Here is a 27,181-nt window from a genome sequence, read left to right as displayed (position 1 = left end):
AAATGTGATACTTTACTTACTGATTTGTTGACATCCTGATTGAGGCATACTTAATGCCACTGAGGAAAATGTAAGTTAGGATGTTTCTTTAATTGAATATGATTTAGACAGTTTTACCTCTCACAGCTCTGATTGCATCAAATGGAAGCCAGCTAGGAAAATAATCTTTATGTAATTTTGGAGTCAGGTACAGTTGAATTCAGAAGTTTATATACACTTAGGTTGGAGTCATTAAAACTCATTTTTCAACCACTCCACAAATTTCTTGTTAACAAACTATAGTTTTGGCAAGGAGGTTAGGACATTACTTTGTGCATGACAAGTAATTTTTCCAACAATTTACAGACAGATTATTTCACTTATTCACTGTATCACAATTCTAATGGGTCAGAAGTTTACATACACTAAGTTGACTGTGCCTTTAAACAGGTAGGAAAATTCCAGAAAACGATGTCATGGCCTTAGAAGCTTCTGATAGGCTAATTGACATAATTTGAGTCAATTGGAGGTGTACATGTGGATGTATTTCAAGGCCTACCTTCAAACTCAGTGCCTCTTTGCTTAACATCATGTGAAAATCAAAAGATATCACAAAATAAAAAATTGTAGACCTCCACAAGTCTGATTCATCCTTGGGAGCAGTTTCCAAACGCCTGAAGGTACCATGTTCATCTGTACAAACAATAGTATGCAAGTATAAACATTATGGGACCACGCAGCCGTAATACCGCTCAGGAAGGAGATGTGTTCTGTCTCCTAGAGATGAACGTACTCTGGTGCGAAAAGTGCAAATCAATCCCAGAACAACAGCAAAGGACCCTGTGAAGATGCTGGAGGAAACAGGTACAAAAGTATCTATATCCACAGTAAAACTAGTCCTATATCGACATAACCTGAAAGGCCGCTCAGCAAGGAAGAAGCCACTGCTCCAAAACCGCCATAAAAAAGCCAGACTACAGTTTGCAACTGCACATGGGGACAAAGATCATACTTTTTGGAGAAATGTCCTCTGGTCTGATGAAACAAAAATAGAACTGTTTGGCCATAATGACCATCGTTATGTTTGGAGGAAAAGCCGAAGAACACCATCCCAACAGTGAAGCACGGGGGTGGCAGCATCATGTTGTGGGGGTGCTTTGCTGCAGGAGGGACTGGTGCACTTCATAAAATAGATGGCTTCATGAGGAAAGAAGGGAAATTATGTGGATATATTGAAGCAACATCTCAAGACATCAGTCAGGAAGTTAAGCTTGGTTGCAAATGGGTCTTCCAAATGGACAATGACCCCAAGCATACTTCCAAAGTTGTGGCAAAATGGCTTAAGGACAACAAAGTCAAGGTATTGGAGTGGCCATCACAAAGCCCTGACCTCAATCCTATAGAAAATGTGTGGGAAGAACTGAAAAAGCGTGTGCGAGCAAGGAGGCTTACAAACCTGACTCAGTTACACCAGCTCTGTCAGGAGGAATGGGCCAAAATTCACCCAATTTATTGTGGGAAGCTTGTGGATGGCTACCAGAAACATTTGACCCAAGTTAAACAATTCAAAAGACAATGCTACCAAATACTAATTGAGTGTATGTAACCTTCTGACCCACTGGGAATGTGATGAAAGCATTAAAGCTGAAATAAATCATTCTCTCTAGTATTATTCTGGCATTTCACATTCTTAAAATAAAGTAGTGATCCCAACTGACCTAAAACAGGGAATTTTTACGAGGATGATTAAATGTCAGGAATTGTGAAAAACTGAGTTTAAATGTATTTGGCTAAGGTGTATGTAAACTTCCGACTTCAACTGTACATTGAAAAGCAGTAGCTGATCAAACAGAAATGGAAACCATTCTTTGTGACAACGGAATGGTCTGGGCTGCCATAGTGATAACAAAGAGAAAGGTTACCACTAAGACAACAGATACAAAGTACATTAACATTCCATATCTATAGTTAAAACCTGGCAGTCTGAGGTTCCCAGTCTGGGTTGGTGTTGGTCAGTTAGCCGGTTCTATCTCCTGTAGCGGTACCTCTTGAAGTGGAACCACAGCTGGAAAATCCCGTTGGCGAACTGACAGCGGAACCCATGACGGTGAGAGTACTCCCACTCGCGGTTCACGATCTTAAAGGCAATGTCCTCGTACGGCGGGCCCGCGTGGAACCGCAGAACCCCGAAGTCCTTGTTCTCAGGACTGGGTTCTAGGAAGTACTGCGGCGTGGAACGTTTGTTGATCAGGTCCGGGTAGAAGATGTTGAACTTGTAGCCCTGGACGATCTTAGGCGGAGGGTTGTCGAAGTCGTAATGCGTCTGGTTATATTTGTTCCATTCAAAGCCTGTGTGGACCCTGTTGAAGAAGCGTGGTTTCCGGGGACGGTATTTGTCGGCCCACAGGTACATCTTGCCCGTTAGGGGAAGCTCCACGCTAAACTGAGCCTCGTCCCCGCCCATGCCCTGTTTGGCGCGACGCACAAACTCATCCTCCGCATTCTCATTGGCATCACCTGGAGAACAAGAGGAGAGAGAGATAGATGAATATGACGATGGGTAGAGATGTCCGAGTGTTTCTGTATGGGTGTGTATGGGTGTGTTGATGCAAAGCCACTTACCTGTGACGGCGAGCTGTCTGCGTGAGAGGTGTAGTTTGTGTGTGTCTTCATCAGGTGTGATGGTGTGTGTGTCCAGAGGTAGCTCTGAGGGCAGCAGCAGGGTGGGACTGTAGCGGCCAGAGTCATACTCTGCCTGGCTCTGCTGGATCAAATCCTCCTCGGTCAGAACGGCCTCTACCACCTCACCCTTCTCCTCTCCCTCTTCTCCCTCCTTTTCCCCGTCTCTCTCTGTGGATGGGCCTGCCACTTGGTCATCCTTCTCTGTAGCTCTCTTCTGATTGGCGGAAGGGGAGGAAGAGGCGGCGCCAGGCTCCTTTGAGGGAGGGTTTTCTTTCTCAGTCCTGTGGAGAAGAAACAGAGGAGGCAAAGGTCAAACCTTGTGTACATGAGCATGTAAAGAAAGAGGTTGAAGGTGAAACCTGTGTGTGTGTGCCGATGTACTCACACATCCTCGTCCTCAGGCTCCTCTTTGATAATGGGGAAGAGAGGCTCACTCTCCACTCCCTGCTCCTGTTTCAGCTTGAACAGCTTCTGACGCAACACATCCTGGTGCCTCTCTCTCAACCTACAACACAGATAGGGATGGTTAACACACACACACAGAGAAATGCCAGAGACCGGTAGGGTAAGCGTGCATACACACACACACACACTGGTCCTCACCGTGCTCGGCCCATGAAGACCCTGACTTGCTGCATCAGGCTCTCCCAGTAGCCTATATCCAGGTTGGATCCTCCAGCTCGGATCTTAGTCTCCATGTTGAGGTTCAGCGCCTGGAGCTGGCTGTACGTCTTTCCCTTAAACACTATCTGAACATCGGTGCTCACTGAAGTGTTAATGCCATCACGACGGTCACCTGGGGAAGAGGGAGACAGTCAACTACCCAGAAAACATCAGACTGGGGCTGCGCAAGAAATGGCACCATATTCCCTATATCACACTACTTTTGACCAGGGGACCATTTTGGACACATCCTAGGAGAGAGGGACAAGGGGAGAAATGCCTAGGTGTAGGCACAGAATATAGAGGTTGATGGTGGAATGTCAAGACAGAATATGGGCCAATGAGAGAGAGCGATACTGAGATGTTACTGTAGTTTGGCCTATCGGTGGTGGCGGTGCTGCTGTACCTGGGCCTTTTCCAGATGCCTCCAGTTTCCGGAGCTTGCTGATCTCGTCCTCTGTGATGGTGGTCATGTCCCTCCAGTAGTCCACATTCTTGCCCTGCTCCAGCTCCATGTACACCTACAGGGAAAAAGCATACACAAGGTCACACAAAGACATGTCACACAGTCTCTCTCTTCCGCTACAAACCACAATTTCTAGAACCAGTTCTAAGAACATTGAACAAAGCGTCACACAAACACACACACCAGGGTTTCATACTAAATTTGGTGCCGGACAACCTGACAGGCAAAACATGTATTTACCAGACATCTTAATGTGTTGTCTGCGTGACGCATTAGAGCGTCCACCCAATTCATCTTAACAGAATAGAAATGAGCCTGTAAAGTTGTAAAAATATAGAACAATGTTCTTATACCAACATGACAGGTTTTATTGAAATGCTAAACATTTACCGTTGCATCTTTACCCCTTCTAGAAATCATAAATTAATTTAAAAAAAATTAAAGACGAAAAAAACATTTAGCCTAGAACAAGTTGCCTACACAGTAATAAAACTTTTAAATATAATTTGCGAACGACCTGTCCTATAGGCTATTTGTATGATTTTTTTTATTAATAAATAAAAAACTCAGCTGTTTTCAAGTACAATCTAGGCCTCTCTAATTTAACTTTTAATTTTAAATAGGCCTAATAAATAACAACTGGGGAGAGGTGTTGGAGGAACACCAGGGTCTGTCCGCCCCACTCCCGCTGCCATTCAGCACCACAGCAGGGAAAAGAGGCCACAAAATGAAAAATTATCCACCTGATGTTGGACAATCAAATTCGATATGTAAATAAATTCATTAAGGCTGGTTCATTGATAGAAATCTTATTGTACAATGCTCCAGTGAAGCGAGGCCCACGCCATGCATTTATGAAAGCGCTTGTTTCCAGAGATCAAATGATATCTCTTTACAGTTCTACTAGATGATGTTAATAAATGTTTATTATAATTTGAACTATCTTGGAGTCGTGACTCACGTCATGTGTGATATACGTGGCTTATTGATAACTACTCTGTTTCCTACTACAGACAGTTGGCTGCCTAGTGATTGCAACATTTTAACAGATGTGAATAGTTGGCACACACCCTACACTAATGTCCCAGCAGCATGAGGATTTATTATGAAGTATATTTATTTGCCTTAGAAGTTGGAGAAAATCCACCGGTATTTCCATCAATGAATAAAAAAAGCATTTTTTCACAATGGATGTTTGTTTGTTTTTTACAATTTGGCCAGTAACAATTTTATTTATCCGCTTTTCTTATTTTACCAAAAGTCGGCATTTACCATCTAATGGAAAAACCTTGACACTCACACACCTTGATGTCTTCGAGCAGGTCGTCCATGTCAGTGACGGTGAGTCCATTGAGGAAGGTGTAAGGTTCATGCATCTCCACAGCCAGGTCATCATCCTCAGCACTGATGTACTTAGCCAACAGGTCTATGGGCTTAGCACGGCCGTCACGGATACGGATCTTAGACCTAAACACACAAACATCTATTAGTTAGAGATCTGCACACAAATCCACATCAGCAAACACCAGAGCAGTGAGATGTTGTTTATGTACCAGGCTGTACAAGTGAGTATATGGAACTATGTGAGGTTGTTGAGGGTTAGGGTTACAGGGGGACGGTAATGAAGGTGTCACCACTCACCGTAGCTTGGCCTGGTGCAGGTGGAAGTTATCCTCTTGCTCTGCCCAGGTTTTGAAATGCTCTGCCTCCTTCTCTCTCTGCAGCATTTCTAGCTCCGTCTCTCTCATGGCCTTCTCTCTCTCCCTCTCCAGTCGCAGCTGCTTCACCTAAACACAGACAGACCCACTTATACAAAGTTCCTGCTCTTGCATTGCATTCTCCATAAGCACATACATTCCTGAACCTATTAAACACACACCAGCTCGTGTTGCATAGAAGCATACCTTCTGCAGTTCTCTACGATTCTCCTCCTGGATGCGTTTGTTTCTGTCTTTCAGGTCCTTCTCACCCAGATGGCCAATGCCCTTCCTGTCTAGAGCCTGACCACAACACCACCACCACAGAAACACAGATTATTCAGAGCCTGGTCAGATGTAACCACTCTACTTCTAAAAGGAGGATGTTGATAGTCCCACATACATCCATTTCTCAAGTGCCCACTCTCCTCTCCCTCTCTTACCTTCTGCCATTTGAAGGTGCCCAGCAGGTTGTTGTCTCCAAAGGGGTTGTCTGCATTGGTATAGCCCATGTACTCCTCACTCCAGCCCATCTTCTCCCTCTTCTTCCTCTCCTTGGCCTCCTTCTTGGCCAGTCGTCTGGCCCTCTTCTCCTCTGGGGTCTCCAGGGCCTTCAGCATCTCTCTCTGGTTCTTCTTCTCATCTCGGACCGAGGGCCTGGCCTCTCCAGACCCTGGGCTGCCTCCACGGGCCCGGCCCTCTGACCCAGAGCTCTTAGACGAGTCAGAGGAGCCAGAGCGACGTCTTTTCCTATCTTTGTCCCTATCTCTGCTTCCCTCTCTCCTCCCGCGGTTTTCACTCCTCCGGCTGCTTCTCTCTCTGTCTCGACTACTCTCCTCACCTCGGCTTGGGTCCCTCTCTCGGCTTTTCATCCTCTCCCTGTCCCTAGTCCTCTCCCTGATCTGTTGTTCCCCCTCTCTGCTAGGGCTTCTGCTCCCTCTGTCTGCACTCCTCCGCCATCTCCTCTCCCGGTCAATGTTCCCCCCATCCCTCACTCTCTTCCAGTCTGCACTGGACCCTAAATCAGACTGGGACTGGCTCCAGCCCCTCCTCTTCTCTCCTTTGTCTTCTCTTCTGCCTTTCTTTTTGTCTCTTTCCTTCCTCTCCTTTGGATCATCTGAGTCAGAGCTGATGGATAGAAAAACTTAGTTGCAGACATGTGATTCCTTGATTAATATTGTACTTGTTTGACATTTTGCTGCACTGTAATGCGCTAGTAAAACAAGCAAAGTTGGAAGCACAGTTTTGTCTACAATGTCATTGTGTGCTGTAGCATTAAGATTTCCCTTCACTACAAATAAGGGGACTAGCCCGAACCATGAAAAACAGCCCCAGACCATTATTCCTCCTCCACCAAACTATATAGTTGGCACTATGCATCTGCCAAACTCAGATTCATTCGTCAGACTGCCAGATGGTGAAGCATAATTAATTACTCAGAACGCGTTTCCACTGCTCCAGAGTCCAATGGCGGCGAGCTTCACACCACTCCAGCCGAAGCTTGTCATTGCGCATGATCTTAGGCTTGTGTGCGGCTGCTCGGCCATGGAAACCCATTTCATGAAGCTCCCAACGAAGAGTTCTTGTGCTGACGTTGCTTCCAGAGGCAGTTTGGAACTCGGTAGTGAGTGTTGCAACCGAGGACAGATAATTTTTATGGGCTATGCGCTTCAGCGGTCCCATGCTGTGTGTTTGTGTGGCCTACCACTTTGCTGTGACCCATTGCTGTGCCTAGAATTTTCCACGTCACAATAACAGCACTAACAGTTGACCGGGGAAGTTCTAGCAGGGCACATATTTGACGAACTGACTTGTTGGAAAGGTGGAATCCTACCACGGTGCCACGTTGAAAGTCACTTGAGTGTTTGTCTATGGAGATTGTATGGCTGTGTGTTCGATTTTATACGCCTGTCAGCAACGCGTGTGGATAAAATAGCCGAATCCACTAATTTGAAGGGGAGTCCACATACCTTTGGCCATGTAGAATACATGCACTGCGCATTTTAATTTAATATAGCTTAACCTGTAATGTTTACCTGGATCGGTCTTTTGATTTGCCCTTCAGTTTACGTCTCTTGTCGCTGTCTGAGTCGCTTCTCGACCCGGGATGGCCTCTGCTAGGGGGCCATTGTCGCCCCGGAGATCCACCACTGCTGTCCGAGCTTCCGCTCTCAGAACGCGCAATTCTCCGGGGATTTTGGTTCCGATTCACGGACCGACTCCGGCCTCTTTTCTCTTCGGGTGATCGTGATCTACTTATTTTGGACCTGTTTCGGTTCCGACTACGAGATCCAGAACGGGACCGATTATACTTTTCCGGACCCATGGCAAATGGGTTTCCAAAACGTTGTGGTCCGTTCTACGTCGCGTAAATCGGAGCTGTATAATTATTTTTGTTCGCAGCACACAACTGTAATGTATTTGAGGCGAAGAATCGTTAGGACAATTACAAACCTAATTATTAACTTAAAAAACATGACGGGATCCCCTCTCATACTAACTTTCATATTGATTTTGTTCGCATTTGTTGTTTACATTTTCAGGCATATTTAAAGCCAACCGCTGGGACTTGCATTGAGCCCCAGCGCAGTTTGTAAACGTCATATTATAATCTGATCGGTCATTTGGAGAATGGTAGCATAGAACGTCAATGTGCCTTTCCCAATTATTTTATCATGATTAATGAAATCTGCCCACTACACCCCATCTATAGGTATGTCGTCTAGGCATGTTTTAGTTTCAACATAAATTGCCATCGAAAAGGCTAAACAAGGTTGGCGTTGTTGTACGTGTCACACTATTGGCTGTATTCCAGAAATGTCTTGTGTAGTTCTTAAAACCCACCCGGAAAAAAACAAGTAATAAAAAACATGCTATTCTCAATTAATTGAAATACTTTTACAATAAACATCGTGATTACAATGGATACTTTTTGCACCGCTGACATGAGAATTTTATGCAATAGTTACATCGGAACTACATTTCCCAGAGGGTACTACAATCTTATTGACTGTTTTGAGAGGAGAGGAGACTGCTTTCAACTCCTCATTTATAGCCAGCAGGAACACATTGTTGGTGAATTTTTATTTATGTTTGTATAGTCTTTAGCTGGTCCATAACGATTTGTTGTATAACTATCAGTTTCAAAGTAACATTTAAAACATATATATTCATTGTCACTGGACCAATAGCTAGCAGCTTGTGCTAACTAGCTAGCTTCACGGCTTAACTAGGTCGGTGAGCCTAGTTAGTTACTAAAATACCAACACATCGTTTTTAGTATGAGTTTTTTTATGAGTTATTTGATACTGATAACTAGCTAGATAACATATTGCGCGATTTCAAAACAAATCCATCTACTTGAATCAAAAGAGAGGTTAACTAACTAGCCATTGTGCGCATCGAGGAAATCGCAACAAAGAAAACGTTTTTTGTTTTGCTGGATCAGCTGGCTCGCGAGCTGTGTTGTAAACGACGACGTGCCCCGCCAAACGTTAGCAAGATTAACTAGTTGGCTATTTTGCCATGGCGCAACATGGTCCTGTTCACGTAGCAAGCTCACAAAAAGCATTAATGCTAGAAATGAAGAGCCTTCAAGAGGAGCCAGTCGAGGGCTTCAAAATAACATTGGTCGATGAAGCAGATCTCTACAATTGGGAAGTGGCCATTTTTGGACCTCCTAACACTCACTATGAAGGGGGCTATTTCAAGGTAAGGAAGTATAGCTAACTAAATTCACCTGTTTTGCTAACTGTCTTAGATACACTAATCCTACATGTCTAGTTTGTTTTGTTATCTAGTTAGTCGACATGCGCTATGGTCAACTACATGTTTGGATTCCGTTAGTAGTAGGCCCGTAAACGTAACATAGCATCTGCTTTCTATTGCTGTACTTCCAGCCTGCAGTGACACTGTCAAACCTATTTCTGGGTCAGGCTGTTGTTGTTCTCGGATATGTTCTACTCAACACTGGGTTGCAACATCAGGTTTACCATTGAATCGGGTTAGGTCCCACAGACGCATGTTAGGACTTGTTGCTGACGACATATGTTGATATATGACTTTCTCTCCGTGTGTCCCACAGGCTCGTATCAAGTTCCCCATTGACTACCCCTACTCGCCACCTGCCTTCCGTTTCCTCACCAAGATGTGGCACCCCAACATCTATGAGGTAAGGGATCACTGACCCAATTCTAGAAAAATAGTCAAACTTAATGTAATTAATTTTCAAACAAATGTCGTGGTCCTAATCTCAATTTTTATTGCTCTATATAGGTGGCTTAATCCTAGTCACACCTGTCATTTGTGAGCATAAGTACAGTGTTTGTGTATGTTCATTTTAGCTTCTCCCTTGTGTTAGAATGGGGACGTATGTATATCCATTCTGCACCCTCCAGTTGATGACCCTCAGAGTGGGGAGCTGCCATCTGAGAGGTGGAACCCTACCCAGAACGTCAGGTACACGCCCTCTCAGTATGTTCTCTCGTCTCCTCGCTCTCGCTCTCGCTCTCGCTCTCGCTCTCGCTCTCGCTCTCGCTCTCGCTCTCGCTCTCGCTCTCGCTCTCGCTCCCGTCTCGTCTCCCCGTCTCGTCTCCCCGTCTCGTCTCCCCGTCTCGTCCCCCCGTCTCGTCTCCCCGTCTCCCCCCCGTCTCGTCTCCCCGTCTCCCCCCCGTCTCGTCTCCCCGTCTCCCCCCCGTCTCGTCTCCCCGTCTCCCCCCCGTCTCGTCTCCCCGTCTCCCCCCCGTCTCGTCTCCCCGTCTCCCCCCCGTCTCGTCTCCCCGTCTCCCCCCCGTCTCGTCTCCCCGTCTCGCTCCCGTCTCGCTCCCGTCTCGCTCCCGTCTCGCTCCCGTCTCGCTCCCGTCTCGCTCTCGTCTCCCCGTCTCGCTCTCGCTCTCGCTCTCGCTCTCGTCTCCCCGTCTCGTCTCCCCGTCTCGTCTCCCCGTCTCGTCTCCCCGTCTCGTCCCCCCGTCTCGTCTCCCCGTCTCCCCCCCGTCTCCCCCCCGTCTCGTCTCCCCCCCGTCTCGTCTCCCCGTCTCCCCCCCGTCTCGTCTCCCCGTCTCGCTCCCGTCTCGCTCCCGTCTCGCTCCCGTCTCGCTCCCGTCTCGCTCTCGTCTCGCTCCCGTCTCGCTCTCGTCTCCCCGTCTCGCTCTCGTCTCCCCGTCTCGCTCTCGTCTCCCCGTCTCGCTCTCGTCTCGCTCTCGTCTCCCCGTCTCGCTCTCGTCTCGCTCTCGTCTCCCCGTCTCGCTCTCGTCTCCCCGTCTCGCTCTCTTCTCCCCGTCTCGCTCTCTTCTCCCCGTCTCGCTCTCTTCTCCCCGTCTCGCTCTCTTCTCCCCGTCTCGCTCTCTTCTCCCCGTCTCGCTCTCTTCTCCCCGTCTCGCTCTCTTCTCCCCGTCTCGCTCTCTTCTCCCCGTCTCTCTCTCTCGTCTCTCTCTCTCTCGTCTCCTCTGTTTTCTCTCTCCTCCGTTCTCTCTCTCTTTCTCTCTCCTCTATTCTATTTCTCTCTCCTCTATTCTCTCTCCATTCTCTCTCTCTCTCCTCTCCTCCCCTCTCTCTCTCTCTCTTTCTCTCTCCTCCTCTCTCTCTCTCTCCTCCATTCTCTCTCTCTCTCTCTCCTCCATTCTCTCTTCTCCCTTCTCTCTCTCTCCTCCATTCTCTCTCTCTCTCTCTCCTCCATTCTCTCTTCTCCCTTCTCTCTCTCTCCTCCACTCTCTCTCTCTCCTCCCCTCTACACTGTGGTTTACCCAGTTACACGTTTACTATAAGTCAAGTTGACAAACATTTATTTACGCGAGTTCTTAAATTAGAAGTAGTAATTCAAATCCACAATTCATTTGACACATACGCCGAATACAACCGGTGTTGACCTTACTGTGAAATGTTTACTTACTAGCCATTAACCAACAATGCAGTTTTAAGAAAATATTTACTTTACAAATTATTTTTTACTTTAGTAACACAAAATAACAATAATGAGGCTATATACAGGGGGTACAGGTTAGTCGAGGTAATTTGTGCATGTAGGTAGGGGTAAAGTACGTCTTATTTTTATCAGCACTGTTTTAGGTTTATATCAACAGGTTGACATATTTCAGAAGTCTTACTTTGCAGAAATATCCTATCCTGTATCCCACAAAGCAGGATCAATGAGCCAACCAGCTAACTCTGATAGACAAAGCCTTGTGCTACTTTCTGAAACCCAACCCGGTTTGTGTATCCTGTAGGACCATCCTTCTGAGTGTAATCTCTCTGCTGAACGAGCCCAACACCTCCTCCCCGGCCAACGTGGACGCCTCCGTCATGTACCGCAAGTGGAGGGACAGCAAGGACAGAGAGTACGCCGAGATAATCAGGTCGGTAAACATATGCACAAGGACAGAGAGTACAGCACACACACTTATTCAGCCCCTCTATCTCTGTGTGTGTCTCAGGAAGCAGGTATTGGCCACTAAGGCTGAAGCGGAGCGCGACGGGGTGAAGGTCCCCACAACACTGGCCGAATACTGTGTCCGCACACGGGCCCCGCCCCCCGACGAGGGCTCCGACCTCTTCTACGACGATTACTATGACGACGAGGATCTGGAAGACGAAGACGAGGACGACTGCTGCTATGATGAAGACGACTCTGGGACGGAGGAGTCGTGACACGTTCTACCTGGGAACCTGGACGGCTGACGCGTGCGTTCCCTGAACTCTCCTCCCGTAGGAGAGACTTTTCAGGAAGGACTACTTCACATATTTTAAACCTCTCACTTTTTCTATCCTCAGAATCCAAGCACACTGTCATCTGTGCAAAGTCTGCACCTGTTATTTGCAGGAAGTATCGACTAAAATTAAACTAAACTCGGCATGCTACCTTATGACCCTGTTTGACTATCTGGAAGAAACAGGTGTAAACATTGCGCTGGTGAAAACACTTGGTAAATCAGGCACATGAGTTGGCTCTCTAAGTTTTCCCTTCCTCAACTTGCCGCCTCCTAGTTCACTCACACCTATATTCAGATAGTGTTTTGCCTGAACAGGCGACTGAAGACTTTTTCACCTGTCATGGTGTCTGTGTGAGCGACACGCCACTGAACCTACAGCAGAACTTATGTATCTCCAAGATGAGGTTCTGTCTTGCTTCTCTCCTCTCTTACATTTTTGTGCGAGGGGAAAACTGACTGTCAACATGGTGTTTCTGCATGTCAGACATCTTGTACACAATCATATGTGCCGGCATACTGGTTTGATTGAATTTAGAAAAAAATACTATTGTGATCATGGAGACACCAATGACTGTCTGGTGGACTCCAGGATGCGCTTGAGCTGCGGGCCAAACCCAGTTTGAATGTTTTAGCAGCGTTTCAAAAACATTTTGCTGGCCTAGCCGTAACTGTCTGAGGTATTTTTCTGTTTGAGAGTGGAGTGAGTGACTCTAAAGCACTCAATGTAACGTTGTCGTGGCAACTGGTTTTCCTGCATCTGGACAGAATTCTCTGAGACCCACACCTTTCTCCTCAAGGTTCTCCTCTGCAAAGCATGATGGAGTCAGAGACAAGTCTTTGGTATAGCCCAGCAACTGTATGGAGAGGAGGGGAAAAGTGCTTTATGGGTTTAGCGTAATGAATTGCTGTTTCCTGTTTTTATTCTCCTTTCATTGAGAATTATGCCAGTAGTCTTTGTTAGAGAATGATTTAAAATGTCCTTGGGTCATAGAGTCGATCTTTGTGGTTTTCTGTAGGAAGATTGTGTGTCTCTGCTGAAAATATGTTGTGGCAGTATCAGTCAGCAAGCCTCGGGAATTGGGGAAAGAAAATGGCTGCCACTTTTGTTTTTACTTTTGTGTGTGCAAGTGGAGGGTGCTATCATGAATCTCCAAGTAGCGATGTGTTTGCGTGTGTGTATCAGCAATATTGGATGTTGCTTTTATTCTAATTTGGCTTCATTTAACTTTAACTCTCAGGATATTTAAGAATGAGAAAAAAATTAGAACTTTTAAGATAAAATGGTCTCTTTCCTGGTGGGCTTCAGATATATACTATATATACAAAAGTATGTGGACACCCTTTCAAATTAGTGGATTTGGCTATTTCAGCTACGCTCGTTGCTGACAAGTGTATAAAATTGAGCACACAGCCATGCAATCGCCATAGACAAACATTGGCGGTAGAATGGCCTTACTGAAGAGCTCAGTAACTTTCAATGTGGTGCCGTCATAGGATGCCACCTTTCCAACAAGTCAATTTGTCACATTTCTGCCCTGCTAGAGCTGCCCCTGTCAACTGTAAGTGCTGTTATTGTGAAGTGGAACTGTCTAGGAGCAACGGCTCAGCCGCGAAGTCGTAGTCCACACAAGCTCACAGAACGGGACAGCCGAGTGCTAAAGCGCATAACAATCACCTGTCCTCGGTTGCAACACTCACTACCGAGTTCCAAACTGCCTCTGGAAGCAACTGTTCGTCGGGAGCTTCATGAAATGGGTCTTCATGGCCGAGCAGCCACACACAAGCCTAAGATCATGCGCAAAGCCAAGCTTCGGCTGGAGTGGTGTGAAGCTCGCTGCCATTGGACTCTGGAGCAGTGGAAACGTGTTCTCTGGAGTGATGAATCGCGCTTCACCATCTGGCAGTCCGACGGACGATTCTGGTTTGGCGGATGCCAGGAGAACGCTACCTGCCCAAATGCATAGTGCCAACTGTAAAGTTTGGTGGAGGAGAAATAATGGTCTGGGGCTGTTTTTCATAGTTTGGGCTCGGCCCCTTAGTTCCAGTGAAGGGAAATCTTAGCGCTACATCATATAATGACATTCTAGACGATTCTGTGCTTTCAACTTTGTGGCAACAGTTTGGGGAAGGCCCTTTCCTGTTTCAGCATGACAATGCCCCCTTGCACAAAGCAAGGTCCATACATACATGGTTTGTCGAGATCGGTGTGGAAGAACTTGACTGGCCTGCACAGAGCTCTGACCTCAACCCCATCAAACACCTTTGGGATGAATTGGAGCATTGACTGCGAGCCAGACCTAATCGGCCAAAATCAGTGCCTGACCTCACTAATGCTCTTGTGGCTGAATGGAAGCAAGTCCCCCGCAGCAATGATCAAACATCCAGTGGAAAGCCTTCCCAGAAGAGTGGAGGCTCTTATAGCATCAAAGGGGGTACCAACTCCATATTAATGCCCATGATTTTGGAATGACATGTTCGACGAGCAGGTGTCCACATACTTTTGGTCATGTAGTTTACAGTAACATGTACCTTTACTGATCTACACCTGTGGCTATATGGACCATCACTTTTTCGTTTTTACCTGTATCTTTTTTATTGTTTTTGGCCTATTTAAAACTGGAAAAATAAAGCTCTTTATTGGAAACAAGTTTTATTTTGTCCCTTCCCTTCTACCCCCGTGTGAAATATACAGCATGCATCACAACAGTACAAATCTCCTGTTGACCAAATTACACCAGATTTTAATTCTGCGTTAACCGAGACTAATTATAGTGTAACAATAGTGTGTACTTTCTATAGTGCATCAACCACAGATTGAAGTTCAGCTACTACTTTTTGAATAGGCCTGTTTAATTTGAATGCATTTTAGACATTCTCAATTAAGGCCTTGTGCCTTTTAGCCAAAATAAATATGCAATGTAAGGAACAGGTTTACTGTAATGTAGGAACTGGATGGGTTGACTACAGCCAAGGCAAAGGGAGACCATAGTCCATGTTGTATTTTGAGTGGAATTTCCCTTTAATATAGTCTTCATAGATTGCGTCACCAATCTCGGACAACAACGAGCAAGTGGGCTAGTTTTCGAAAGAAACTACAGATCATTGTGTTGAACTCTAATGTTTATGAGAGAATTAAGGTTTATTTCAGAGTTTTGGTTAAGGAGCAGCAGTCATGTCTGTAAACTACGCTGCTGGACTGTCTTCTTATGCGGACGCGGTGTATGCGGGCTCCCCGAGGTAAGCACTCCCGCTTACGAACTAGGTACAAAGCTTTTCGAGGATCCCCTCTAGCCAAACGTGTATGTACTACCATCGCAATATCTTACTACTGCCAATATACACGACGTTCAGCTAGTTAGCTACTATCCTAGCTCTGATGCGGCTAGACACCAAAGATAACAGTGTTTCCCCAAGCATTACTTTGTTGTTAAGGCCGCGGCCCACTGTTACTTTTGACATGTTCGGCCGTTCTCCACCCACTGAACCACACTTAAATAGAGGAGTCTAACCTGCCCTGTTCTCCCTTCTTTCGTCCTATTTTCCCATCTTCTCTGCCTCCCCCCCCCCTGCCTTCCCCCCATCCATTCGCTCTCTTCACCACTCTCGCTCCTTCTCCCAGTCGTTTGATCAGGGAGTCCCAGTACCTGGTGGACCACTCTGGGGCGGGCATCAACCTCTTCAGGCATACCTGACAGGAAAGACCATGGCTAATTAAACTCAAATCCAGTTGTGACTATTGGGTTGGTCTGGAGCTCTGACGTAAGCGCCCAATTGTGCTGTGTAATTACATACTCTTCAACGGGTACTGAAATCTGTAGTTTTTGATAAAAAACATCATTTTATGTGACATCGGAGCTCCAGTCCACCCACACTAGTGAGTTTAGTTGGTTAGTAAGATCATGACCCTGTACCGCTCAACCGCTGAGTGCACCTCAACAGGCTAAAGAACACCTCCTCCTATCCTTGGAGTTTGCCTTTACAAGTATATTATTATACCAGTAAAGGGCCCCAGTCTGTTCAAATATCCTACCTGGAATTGGATCAGTGATTTTTATTTAATGTTTTTGAAATGGAAGATGGAAGGATGCATTTTCAAACGATTCCAGTAAGGAAATAAATGTGTCAACACCCTCTTGTTTGACTGCAGTACCACTGTTTCAGCAGAGGGCAGTATAGCTCTGTTACCAGCGCACTGACTACTATAGGCTGGAGCTCTGTGATGTTGACTTCCACACTAATGGTCCGTTTTCTTTCATATTACAGTTCATTACACTCTCATTCTTATGCGCTCTTAGTCTGCTTGTATTCACTCATTTTCCCAGTCTCGTGTGAGCAATGTGTGTTGTAAACCATAATATTTCATTTGTAGAGCACATTTCCCACGCTCAACATGAGGAACAAGATGAGTCTCCTCAACTCTCTAGAGGATGTCAAATTCATATTTCAACAATCTGCTTGCCTGCCTCTGTCATACTGGTTTGCATGTCTGTCTGGGAGATATGGCCTGGAATTTAATTAATGGTCCATCACTGAAAAATCTCGGTGAAAAAGGGACACGTTCCCCCACTAAAGTCAATTTGCAGACCTACATTGCTTTTCATGTACCACAGCCCTTTTCTCCAAAAGATAAGTGTGTAATACCTGGCTACCTCCTCTGCCTTAGTGCCTGTCTCACCAAATGGCTGATTTAGCTTTGATTTGGTCTTGGGTGAGCAGAGGATGAGTCACTGTGAGAGACGGGGCTGTGTAAGTTGAGAGAATGGGAGAGGAGAATGCTAGGACTTCAGTATTCTCAGTAATTCTCGCTCAGCCATTTGCCTAGAAATGAGTCTCTTTCCTTTTGAAGCCCAGATGTCGCTCATAACTACGGAGATGTCAAGAGATGGCTTGACAGTCTCTTGTGTGTTGTCCTTCTATAACCTTGGACAGACTGAGTGTGTGTGTGTGTGTGTGTACACCTCTCTCAGGGGTCCCAAAAGAGTGTGGACCGTGGAGGAGAGGGGCGAGGCTCCCCACTTTGACACCACGTTCAAGGAATCCTGGCCCAGCCTCACTCACATGGTCCTGCTGGGGTTGCAGAGAGCCAGCTACCTCAAATTCCTCATCAGCCAGAATGAGGACCACCTCCACGCCCACTCCGGCTTCCCCAGTTAACACTCCCTTGCAAAAGAGACTGGGTGTTTCTCAATATGCATACTACTGTGCTTCGAGCACGGGAGGGTTCGGAGCATAAGTCAAAATCACAGTACGCGAAACGGAGCACAGACAGCACTTCTCGGATGCGTACTCCGCTTGTAAACATTTAGAAGCATTCGTCGATGCAAGCTTCAACCAAAAGTATCAACAGAAATATGACGCAACCACATACAAAATGATGCAACATTTAATGAAATCAGTGGCAGCCATTATTTGAGCTGAAGTGAGAGAATTTAACTCTGACATCGGAATGAAATGTTGCCCGTTCACATCTCATATGTTGCCTGACTGAAAGCGTTAATGAATACGTTCTGTGTTCATCTTGGCATGTTTACCTGCCTACAATACCCACTGTAGTGGGTATAGTAAGTCAATAGGGCGAACTGGCTAACTACAACTGTTAGCTAGCTAGCCATGAAGAATTGTAAAATGTTTGCTTTGTGTCTATATCTTGTTTCGTCTCTATTGTCCTGGCTGGAAGAAGGTTCAGTGAATGGGGAGATGCAGCGTAAGGGAATACAGTAGGGGGAGTGGGAGGTAATACAGTGGGGGGAGTGGGAGGTAATACAGTAGGGGGAGTGGGAGGTAATACAGTAGGGGGAGTGGGAGGTAATACAGTAGGGGGAGTGGGAGGTAATACAGTAGGGGGAGTGGGAGGTAATACAGTAGGGGGAGTGGGAGGTAATACAGTGGGGGGAGTGGGAGGTAATACAGTAGGGGGAGTGGGAGGTAATACAGTAGGGGGAGTGGGAGGTAATAAAGTGGGGGGAGTGGGAGGTAATACAGTAGGGGGAGTGGGAGGTAATACAGTGGGGGGAGTGGGAGGTAATACAGTAGGGGGAGTGGGAGGTAATACAGTAGGGGGAGTGGGAGGTAATACAGTGGGGGGAGTGGGAGGTAATACAGTAGGGGGAGTGGGAGGTAATACAGTAGGGGGAGTGGGAGGTAATACAGTAGGGGGAGTGGGAGGTAATACAGTAGGGGGAGTGGGAGGTAATACAGTGGTGGGAGTGGGAGGTAATACAGGAGGGGGAGTGGGAGGTAATACAGTGGGGGGAGTGGGAGGTAATACAGTAGGGGGAGTGGGAGAAAATACAGTAGGGGGAATATGAGGTAATACAGTAGGGGGAGTATGAGGTAATACAGTAGGGGGAGTGGGGGGTAATACAGTAGGGGGAGTGGGGGGTAATACAGTAGGGGGAGTGGAAGGTAATACAGTGGGGGGAGTGGGAGGTAATACAGTAGGGGGAGTGGGAGGTAATACAGGAGGGGGAGGTAATACAGTAGGGGGAGTGGGAGGTAATACAGTAGGGGGAGTGGGAGGTAATACAGTAGGGGGAGTGGGAGGTAATACAGTGGGGGGAGTGGGAGGTAATACAGTGGGGGGAGTGTGAGGTAATACAGTGGGGGGAGTGTGAGGTAATACAGTGGGGGGAGTGGGAGGTAATACAGTGGGGGGAGTGGGAGGTAATACAGTGGGGGGAGTGGGAGGTAATACAGTAGGGGGAGTGGGAGGTAATACAGTGGGGGGAGTGGGAAGTAATACAGTGGGGGGAGTGGGAGGTAATACAGTGGGGGGAGTGGGAGGTAATACAGTAGGGGGAGTGGGAGGTAATACAGTGGGGGGAGTGGGAGGTAATACAGTAGGGGGAGTGTGAGGTAATACAGTGGGGGGAGTGTGAGGTAATACAGTGGGGGGAGTGTGAGGTAATACAGTGGGGGGAGTGTGAGGTAATACAGTGGGGGGAGTGTGAGGTAATACAGTGGGGGGAGTGTGAGGTAATACAGTAGGGGGAGTGTGAGGTAATACAGTAGGGGGAGTGGGAGGTAATACAGTGGGGGGAGTGGGAGGTAGTACAGTAGGGGAGTGGGAGGTAGTACAGTAGGGAAGTGGGAGGTAATACAGTGGTGGGAGGGAATACAGTGGGGGGAGTGGGAGGTGATACAGTGGTGGGAGTGGGAGGTAATACAGTAGGGGGAGTGGGAGGTAATACAGTAGGGGGAGTGGGAGGTAATACAGTAGGGGGAGTGGGAGGTAATACAGTAGGGGGAGTGGGAGGTAATACAGTAGGGGGAGGGGGAGTGCTTCTCAGATGTAATGTTTTATGTGTTCTCCACACTCTCGTCCTCATTAGAACGGACTCAAGAGATTGCCCTCTGAGATTGCCCTCTGAGAATGAGTGTGTGCTGCATCTCTAGGTTTTTCCTGGATATCTAAAGGAAGAAAAAAAATGGTCATAAAATGCATGATAACTAGTCTGCATCCTGGGGCGCAGAAGCACCTCCTCTTCTTGATACTGGAACACCATCACTGGAGCTAGGTCTGAATCCGGCTCGAAGGGCCATGAAAACAAACAGGTAGCTGGAGCGGTTGGCTTCTGAGCCCTCATTCGCTGACCGACTGCTGATATACTTGGTTCTGATTCGCTACAGGCTCTCCTGCTACAACAGTACGGATGCTTCTCAGTCCAGGACTTTTATTTTCATCACCACCACACACTATAGTATTCACAAACAAACACAGAAATCTTCAGTTTACACAGAATGGACTATGGGAAAGGAGAAATGTATACATATTAACTATAGTAAAGCAGCAATACAACAGGATCTGTACATAGCCTAGTAGAATGACATTACATACACACATCTCGCCATAGAGAGAGAGGGAGAACTAATTACTTGGACAGGCAAGATTAATAGCCCTCTCTCTCCAGCCTATTGTAGATTTATCTGATCTGTCTCTGGTGACAGAGTCGTAAATCAGACTTGCTTGAGCTTCAGGACCGTCTCTGAAACTGCTATCAGGTTCTAGAAACTTGCCATGGCATAGCACTAGCGCCAACTGAATGTGCAGTTGGATACACTACAGGATATACATTAGCCATTTCTAAACTAACATATTCAGCAGAAATAATCACACAACAATGATATACACAATATGCACCAGCAGTAGGCCATCCAAAATATACAAAGGAATTAGATGCAGGATTACAGTAGTACTACAATACAGTTACAAAATGTAGGAAAGGACCTATAAGCAACTATTAAATAGTTAAGCATCGCTAAACACCATAGAACCCCCCCCAACTCACTTTATGGTTGCACGCACAATCTTCCTAATATAAAGAGTCAACTTGGTCGCTAGCCAGAACTTGTCTTCTTATGACTACTAAAACGTTATTACCTTGAGTGGGAGGGGTCAGAGTCCAAATTTGCATTCGGGCACACTGATTGGTGCAAACCAGGAGGCTGTGATAGATGGCTGAGAAATGGAGAAATCACCCCAACGGGACTGTGGGGAAAGTCACGCGCACAGGCATGGTCTTTTTTTTTCTTTTTTTTTTACACTAGCCCAATGTAACACTACAATCATTCTCTGAACAGGACCTGTATTTATCAAGCGACTCAGAGTAGAAGTGCAGATCTAGGATCATTTTTGCGTTTTAGATCATGGATAATATGATTCTAATGACAGGAGGGACCTAATTTCTAGTTTATCTCTCCTACACTGAGAGACTGCATTTACACAGGCATCCCAATTCTTATCTTTTGCCGCTAATTGGCCATTTGACCAATCACCTCACATCTTTCCAATATTTGTGTAAAATCTCAGTATTTGGCTGCCTGTGTAAACACAGCCTTCATGAATAGAGGCCTTGGTCTCTATTGTGAAAAGGATTTACGAAGTTAATGCTCAAGCAGTTAATGCTCAGAGTCTTCAGGTTTCAGAGACTTGTTACACGAGCAAAAATATAAGCACAATATGCAACGATTTCAAAGATTTTACTGAGTTACAGTTCATATAAGGAAATTGGTCAATTGAAATAAATGAGGCACTAATCTATGGATTTCACATGACTGGGAATACAGATATGTATCTGTTGGTCACAGATGCCTTAAAAAAAAGTTTCATGTAGGGGCGTGGATCAGAAAACCAGTCAGTATCTGGTGTGACCACCATTTGCCTCATGCACAGTGACAAGTCTCCTTCGCCTAGAGTTGATTGTGGCCTGTGGAATGTTGTCCCACTCCTCTTCAATGGCTGTGCGAAGTTGCTGGATATTGGCGGGAACTGGAACACGCTGTCATACACATCGATCCAGAGAATCCCAAAAATGCTTAATTTGTGACTGCAGGCCATAGAAGAACTGGGACATTTTCAACTTCCAGGAAGTGTACAGATCCTTGAGACATGGAGCTGTGTTTTATCATGCTGAAACATGAGGTCATGGCGGCGGATTAATGGCACGACAATTGGCCTCAGGATCTCGTCACGGCATCTCTGTGCATTCAAATTGCCATTGATAAAATGCAATTGTATTCGTTGTCCGTAGCTTATGCCTGCCCATATCATAACCCCATCGCCACCATGGGGCACTCTGATCAAAATGTTGACATCAGCAAACCGCTGGCCCACACGACACCATACACGCTGTCTGCCATTTGCCCGGTACTGTTGAAACCGGGATTAATCCGTGAAGAGCACACTTCTCCAGCGTGCCAGTGGCCATTGAAGGTGAACATTTTCCTCCTGAAGTCGGTTACGACGCCGAACTGCAGTCAGGTCAAAACCCTGGTGAGGACGACGAGAATGCAGATGAGCTTCCCTGCGACGGTTTCTGACAGTTTGTGCTGAAATTCTTCGGTTGTGCAAACCAACAGTTTCATTAGCTGTCCGGGTGGCTGGTCTCAGATAATCCCGCAGGTGAAGAAGCCAGATGTGGAGGTCCTGGGCTGGCGTGGTTACACGTGGTCTGTGATTGTTAGGCCAATTTTGAAATTACTGCCAAATTCTCTAAAACAACGTTGGCCTCCAACGTTGGTAGAGAAATGAACATTCAATTCCCTGGCAACAGCTCTGGTGGACATTCCTGCAGTCAGCATGCCGATTGCACGCTCCCTCAAAACTTGAGACATCTGTGGCATTGTGTTGTGACAAAATTGCACATTTTAGAGTGGCCTTTTATTGTCCCCAGCACAAGATGCACCTGTGTAATGATCATGCTGCTTAATCAGCTTCTTGATATTCCACACCTGTCAGGTCGATGGATTATCTTGGCAAAGGAGAAATGCTCACTAACAGGGAAGTAAACACATTTGTGCACAATTTGGGACAAATAAGCTTTCCGTACGTATGGAACATTTCTGGGATATTTTTTTTCAGCTCGTGAAACATGGGATCAACACGTTACATGTTGCGTTGATATTTCTGTCCAGTGTAGCATTCATGGAATTGGAACGGCTACAGCTAGAGAGAAAACATGTCAATTCCCACGTTGTATGAATCCGTTCGGAACGTTCCAAATTGGAACATTAGCAATCTATTGTATGAATAATCTATTTTGTTCCTGGAAGATGTTACTGAGCAGTGGAAACCATTCAATACATGAGCAGAAGAATATCATTATTCCAATCCATATGGTAATGAGTTGAGAAGGAAATGATAAACTAAAGTGCTCCACTCCTTCTACACCCTCATTTACATTCATATGAATTGTCTTTCAGTAACATACTCATGAAATAATCTCTCTCTCTCTCTCTCTCTCAGGGATCTGCTGTCTGAGTTGCATGGGAACATGTCTGTGGAGGAGTGAGGGAAGTGTGACAAGTGCGTCAGTTCAAACCACTTTGTGTAAATGATATCACACATGAAGCACTCAACAAAGACACAGAAATGTGAATGAAAGTGTACCGAAACACACTTCAGCCTATCTTCATCAAATCAAAACAAGCTTTATTTAAACAGCACATTTCAGACATGGAATGCAACACAATGTGCCTCACAGGAAAAACTAATAAAAACAATGAAAATAAAAGATGCTAATACTTACTACACAACATAAATAAAAAGTACCCGAAGGAAAAGCAAAGCGAAAAAGGTGTGTTTTTAAGAGCTCTTTTAAATATGTCCACAGTTAATTGAACAAAAATGAATATTTTGTGTGCTCTCAAATGGTAAGTTCATTCATAACCCTCTGTCTTTGTCACACACACACACACACACGTCATTTAAAAGCCAGATTGATTAACCCTGTACTTTTAATTTATGCTAATTCTACCAACACGGTTTGCCTAACTCATCTGTCAATCTGACAAAAAGAAAGAACTTCTGTCTTTCCATATGTTAACAACCTGAGGCAACTCGGGCAAGGACGGCTGACTTGAAAGCGGGGCCGCCATTCCAGCAGCATACTAATAAAGTAGTAGGGATGACTTATCTAACCTTCAGAAACCATCTGTTAATAGGGATGACTTATCTAACCTTCAGAAACCATCTGTTAATAGGGATGACTTATCTAACCTTCAGAAACCATCTGTTAATAGGGGTGACTTATCTAACCTTCAGAAACCATCTGTTAATAGGGATGACTTATCTAACCTTCAGAAACCATCTGTTAATAGGGGTGACTTATCTAACCTTCAGAAACCATCTGTTAATAGGGATGACTTATCTAACCTTCAGAAACCATCTGTTAATAGGGGTGACTTATCTAACCTTCAGAAACCATCTGTTAATAGGGATGACTTATCTAACCTTCAGAAACCATCTGTTAATAGGGGTGACTTATCTAACCTTCAGAAACCATCTGTTAATAGGGATGACTTATCTAACCTTCAGAAACCATCTGTTAATAGGGGTGACTTATCTAACCTTCAGAAACCATCTGTTAATAGGGATGACTTATCTAACCTTCAGAAACCATCTGTTAATAGGGGTGACTTATCTAACCTTCAGAAATCATCTGTTAATAGGGGTGACTTATCTAACCTTCAGAAACCATCTGTTAATAGGGGTGACTTATCTAACCTTCAGAAACCATCTGTTAATAGGGGTGACTTATCTAACCTTCAGAAACCATCTGTTAATAGGGATGACTTATCTAACCTTCAGAAACCATCTGTTAATAGGGATGACTTATCTAGCGGGCATAACAACATCAGCGGAGCACCATCAAATATTTACAGCAACCATCTCACACACTCTTTAAACTCTCTGAAATGTTTGTTCAGAGATCTGTTTTGATAAGTCACCTGTTAGGTGGCTCTACCCATCAGAGTTCTAATATTGAATTCTGTGGCACTGCCTCACTGAATGTCCTTGATCAGTAGCTTGAGGTGAAAGGCATCACAGGTTCTGATGGGTTCAGGCCGTATCTGCGGGAAAAAAGTGATTGGTGTGATGGGGCTGAAACCAACTGTAAAATATTGTGAGGAGGTCTGCTCAATAGGACTCAGGACCTGCAGGTAACACACACACACACACACACACACAGAAATACTATCATGCATATGGGCTGGTTGGTTGCAGGTAATGATTATGGGTAATGACGTTTTGTGTTTCTCTGTCTGTGAAGGCGGGCCGACCTGGCGCTGTCTCTGGCTACATCTCTGCAGATCTTTTATATTTTTTAAATTGAACCTTTATTTAACCAGGCGCGTCAGTTAAGAACAAATTCTTATTTACAATGACGGCCCACCCTGGCCAAACACTATCCCGGGCGATACTGGGCCAATTGTGCGCCGCTCTATGGTACTCCCAATCACGGCCGGTTGTGATACAGATCAAGCCCAGAGGAGACCTACCCCTCCTCACCAAACGCAAGGGGGGCAAGGTGGTCATCGTCAACCTGCAGCCCACCAGACAAGTGAGTCACAGACACATGCGCTTGCTCACACACACATTCACAAAACCTCCAACTTACAAAACATGAGTCACACACTCATATGCTGAATACCTAATCATACGTGATTAACACAAACACACAAAACATGAGCGGTAAACATGAACACAATAGCTTCCATTTTCCGCGAATGTGGTTGAAAGAGAATGAGACGTAAATTGTTTCCACAGTTCGACCCAATTAACCCCCGGATGTATCAAATCAAATTGTATTTGTCACATGAGCCGAACACAACCGGTGTAGACCTTACAGTGAAACTCTTACTTACAAGCCCGTAACCAACAACGCTTTAAGGAGTTAAGTAAAAAAATATATAGAAAATAAAAGTAACAAATAATTAAACAGCAGCAGTACAATAACAAGCAAGGCTACATACAGGGGATACCGGGTACAGAGTTGATGTGCGGGGGCACCGGTTAGTCGAGGTAATTGAGGTAATATGTACATGTGGGTAGAGTTAAAGTGACTATGCATAGATTATAAACAGAGAGTAGCAGCAGCGTAAAAGACGGGTCTGGGTAGCCCTTTGATTGGCTGTTCAGGAGTCTTATGGCTTGGGGGTAGAAGCTGTTAAGAAGCCTTTTGGACCTAGACTTGGCGCTCCGTACCGCTTGCCGTGCAGTAGCAGAGAGAACAGTCTATGACTAGGGTGGCAGGAGTCTTTGACAATTTTTAGGGCCTTCCTCTGACACAGCCTAGTATAGAGGTCCTGGATGGCAGGAAGCTTGGCCCCACTGATGTACTGGGCCATACCCACTACTCTCTGTATTGTGTTGCGGTCGGAGGCTGAGCAGTTGCCATACCAGGCAGTGATGCAACCGGTCAGGATGCTCTCGATGGTGCAACCTTTTGAGGATTTGAGGACACATGCCAAATCTTTTCAGTCTCCTGCCGGGGAATAGGCTTTGTCGTGCACTCTTCACGACTGTCTTGGTGTGTTTGGACCATGATAGTTTAGAGCCTATTATCTTCAGAACTCTCCTTTTGTCACATACAACTGTGTAGTTCTAGGGTCGGGTGTTCTAGAGAAGGGCTGTAGGGACCGTGATAGAATTAGAAACCAGTTGCATGAAAAATTCAGCCACAGTGGTCAGTGACTCACTGAGAGATGGATAGACCTGCACATGATTCATGACTTTACACATTCTCACAGCTAATCCCATGGCAGGACCTTTAGAATGTTTGAAGGCGATTCATCCATAAGGAATACAAAGGCCTAAGTAAGTAGTATCTTTAGAATGTTTACATACTCTTTACAATGTTTACATACTCTTTACAATGTTTACATACTCTTTACAATGTTTACATACTCTTTAAAATGTTTACGTACTGAACGTCTGCAGAGGCAGTATCGTCTTGATGTCTAATCCTGCCCATGTCTGGGTGGTTTCACCTTTTGAAGGTGGACAAGTTACATTTTCACAGGTGAATGATCTTATTTTGAAGCCAGTAGTTTTTCTGGGTTTACATGGTAAGTATAAACTCCTGGCCTTTCTGTAATTTGTAATGCCAGTCCAATCAGTCTGGGGAGGCTTCAGCCATACTGCTCACATCTAGCCTGTTCTTTCAGTTCTGCAAACTCAGGTGGTAGGAACTAGCTTGTTGTTTCTGTTCGAGGTCTCATTCTCATGTTTGTTTCTGTCTGGCAGGACAAGCACGCGCACCTGTGTATTAACGGTTACATGGACGAGGTCATGAATCAGCTGATGGAGCTGCTGGGAATGGACATTCCAAAAGGGGAGGGGCCCACCTTCTGCGAGAGCTTCACCCCTGACCAGAAACCACTTCCTGCCATCGCAGCACAGAAGGAAGTGAAGAGGGGGGTGAAGAAAGAGGGTGAAAGGGAGGGGAGGAAAAGACTGGCAGAACCAAAGAAGGACGGGGAGGATGAGAATGAGCCCTGGATGAGAATGAGCCTGTAATAAGCCCTGGTCCAGTCTCAACACAGAACCAGGCTCCCCATCCCTCTACCTCTAACAGTGCAGACAGCCCCCTATAGCAAAGATACAACCATCATCTTACTAGTGTCCCCCAACCCCTCAGTTGTTATACAGACTGATCCAGAACAGTGGTTGCAGTAGCCGGCTGCCTGGGACCAATGCAAAGACCTCT

At 45.8% G+C, this 27,181-nt stretch overlaps 2 protein-coding genes and 1 pseudogene across 3 annotated transcripts; 2 read left to right on the top strand and 1 right to left on the bottom strand.

Annotated features, from left to right (window-relative positions):
• Positions 1 to 1,709: 1,709 nt before the first annotated feature.
• Positions 1,710 to 8,037, bottom strand: LOC120056028 (cactin-like). The gene is made up of 10 exons (XM_039004161.1): positions 7,524 to 8,037; positions 5,931 to 6,615; positions 5,695 to 5,790; positions 5,432 to 5,577; positions 5,095 to 5,257; positions 3,731 to 3,845; positions 3,265 to 3,457; positions 3,047 to 3,166; positions 2,602 to 2,942; positions 1,710 to 2,496 (listed from the first exon to the last, which is right to left on the bottom strand). Exons 1-10 carry the CDS (start codon positions 7,811 to 7,813, stop codon positions 2,006 to 2,008), a joined length of 2,640 nt encoding a protein of 879 aa, XP_038860089.1. The 5' UTR covers positions 7,814 to 8,037; the 3' UTR covers positions 1,710 to 2,005.
• On the top strand, positions 7,333 to 13,599 carry LOC120056029 (ubiquitin-conjugating enzyme E2 R1-like). Of its 2 annotated transcripts, XM_039004163.1 has the most exons (5): positions 7,335 to 9,198; positions 9,572 to 9,658; positions 9,848 to 9,945; positions 11,709 to 11,837; positions 11,916 to 13,599. In XM_039004163.1, the coding sequence occupies exons 1-5, from the start codon at positions 9,013 to 9,015 to the stop codon at positions 12,127 to 12,129; spliced, it is 714 nt and encodes a 237-aa protein (XP_038860091.1). In that variant the 5' UTR covers positions 7,335 to 9,012; the 3' UTR covers positions 12,130 to 13,599. The 2 variants fall into 2 exon arrangements, with proteins under 2 accessions (XP_038860090.1, XP_038860091.1); XM_039004162.1 differs by having other exon boundaries at positions 7,333 to 9,198; positions 11,709 to 13,599.
• A 1,764-nt stretch (positions 13,600 to 15,363) lies between these two features.
• LOC120055355 lies at positions 15,364 to 26,991 on the top strand (annotated as a pseudogene).
• The last annotated feature ends 190 nt before the right edge of the window (positions 26,992 to 27,181 follow it).

Source organism: Salvelinus namaycush, chromosome 11 (genome assembly GCF_016432855.1).
Source record: "Salvelinus namaycush isolate Seneca chromosome 11, SaNama_1.0, whole genome shotgun sequence".
NCBI classification, from domain to species: Eukaryota; Metazoa; Chordata; class Actinopteri; order Salmoniformes; family Salmonidae; genus Salvelinus; species Salvelinus namaycush.
This window is presented reverse-complemented; position numbering and strand designations above follow the sequence as displayed.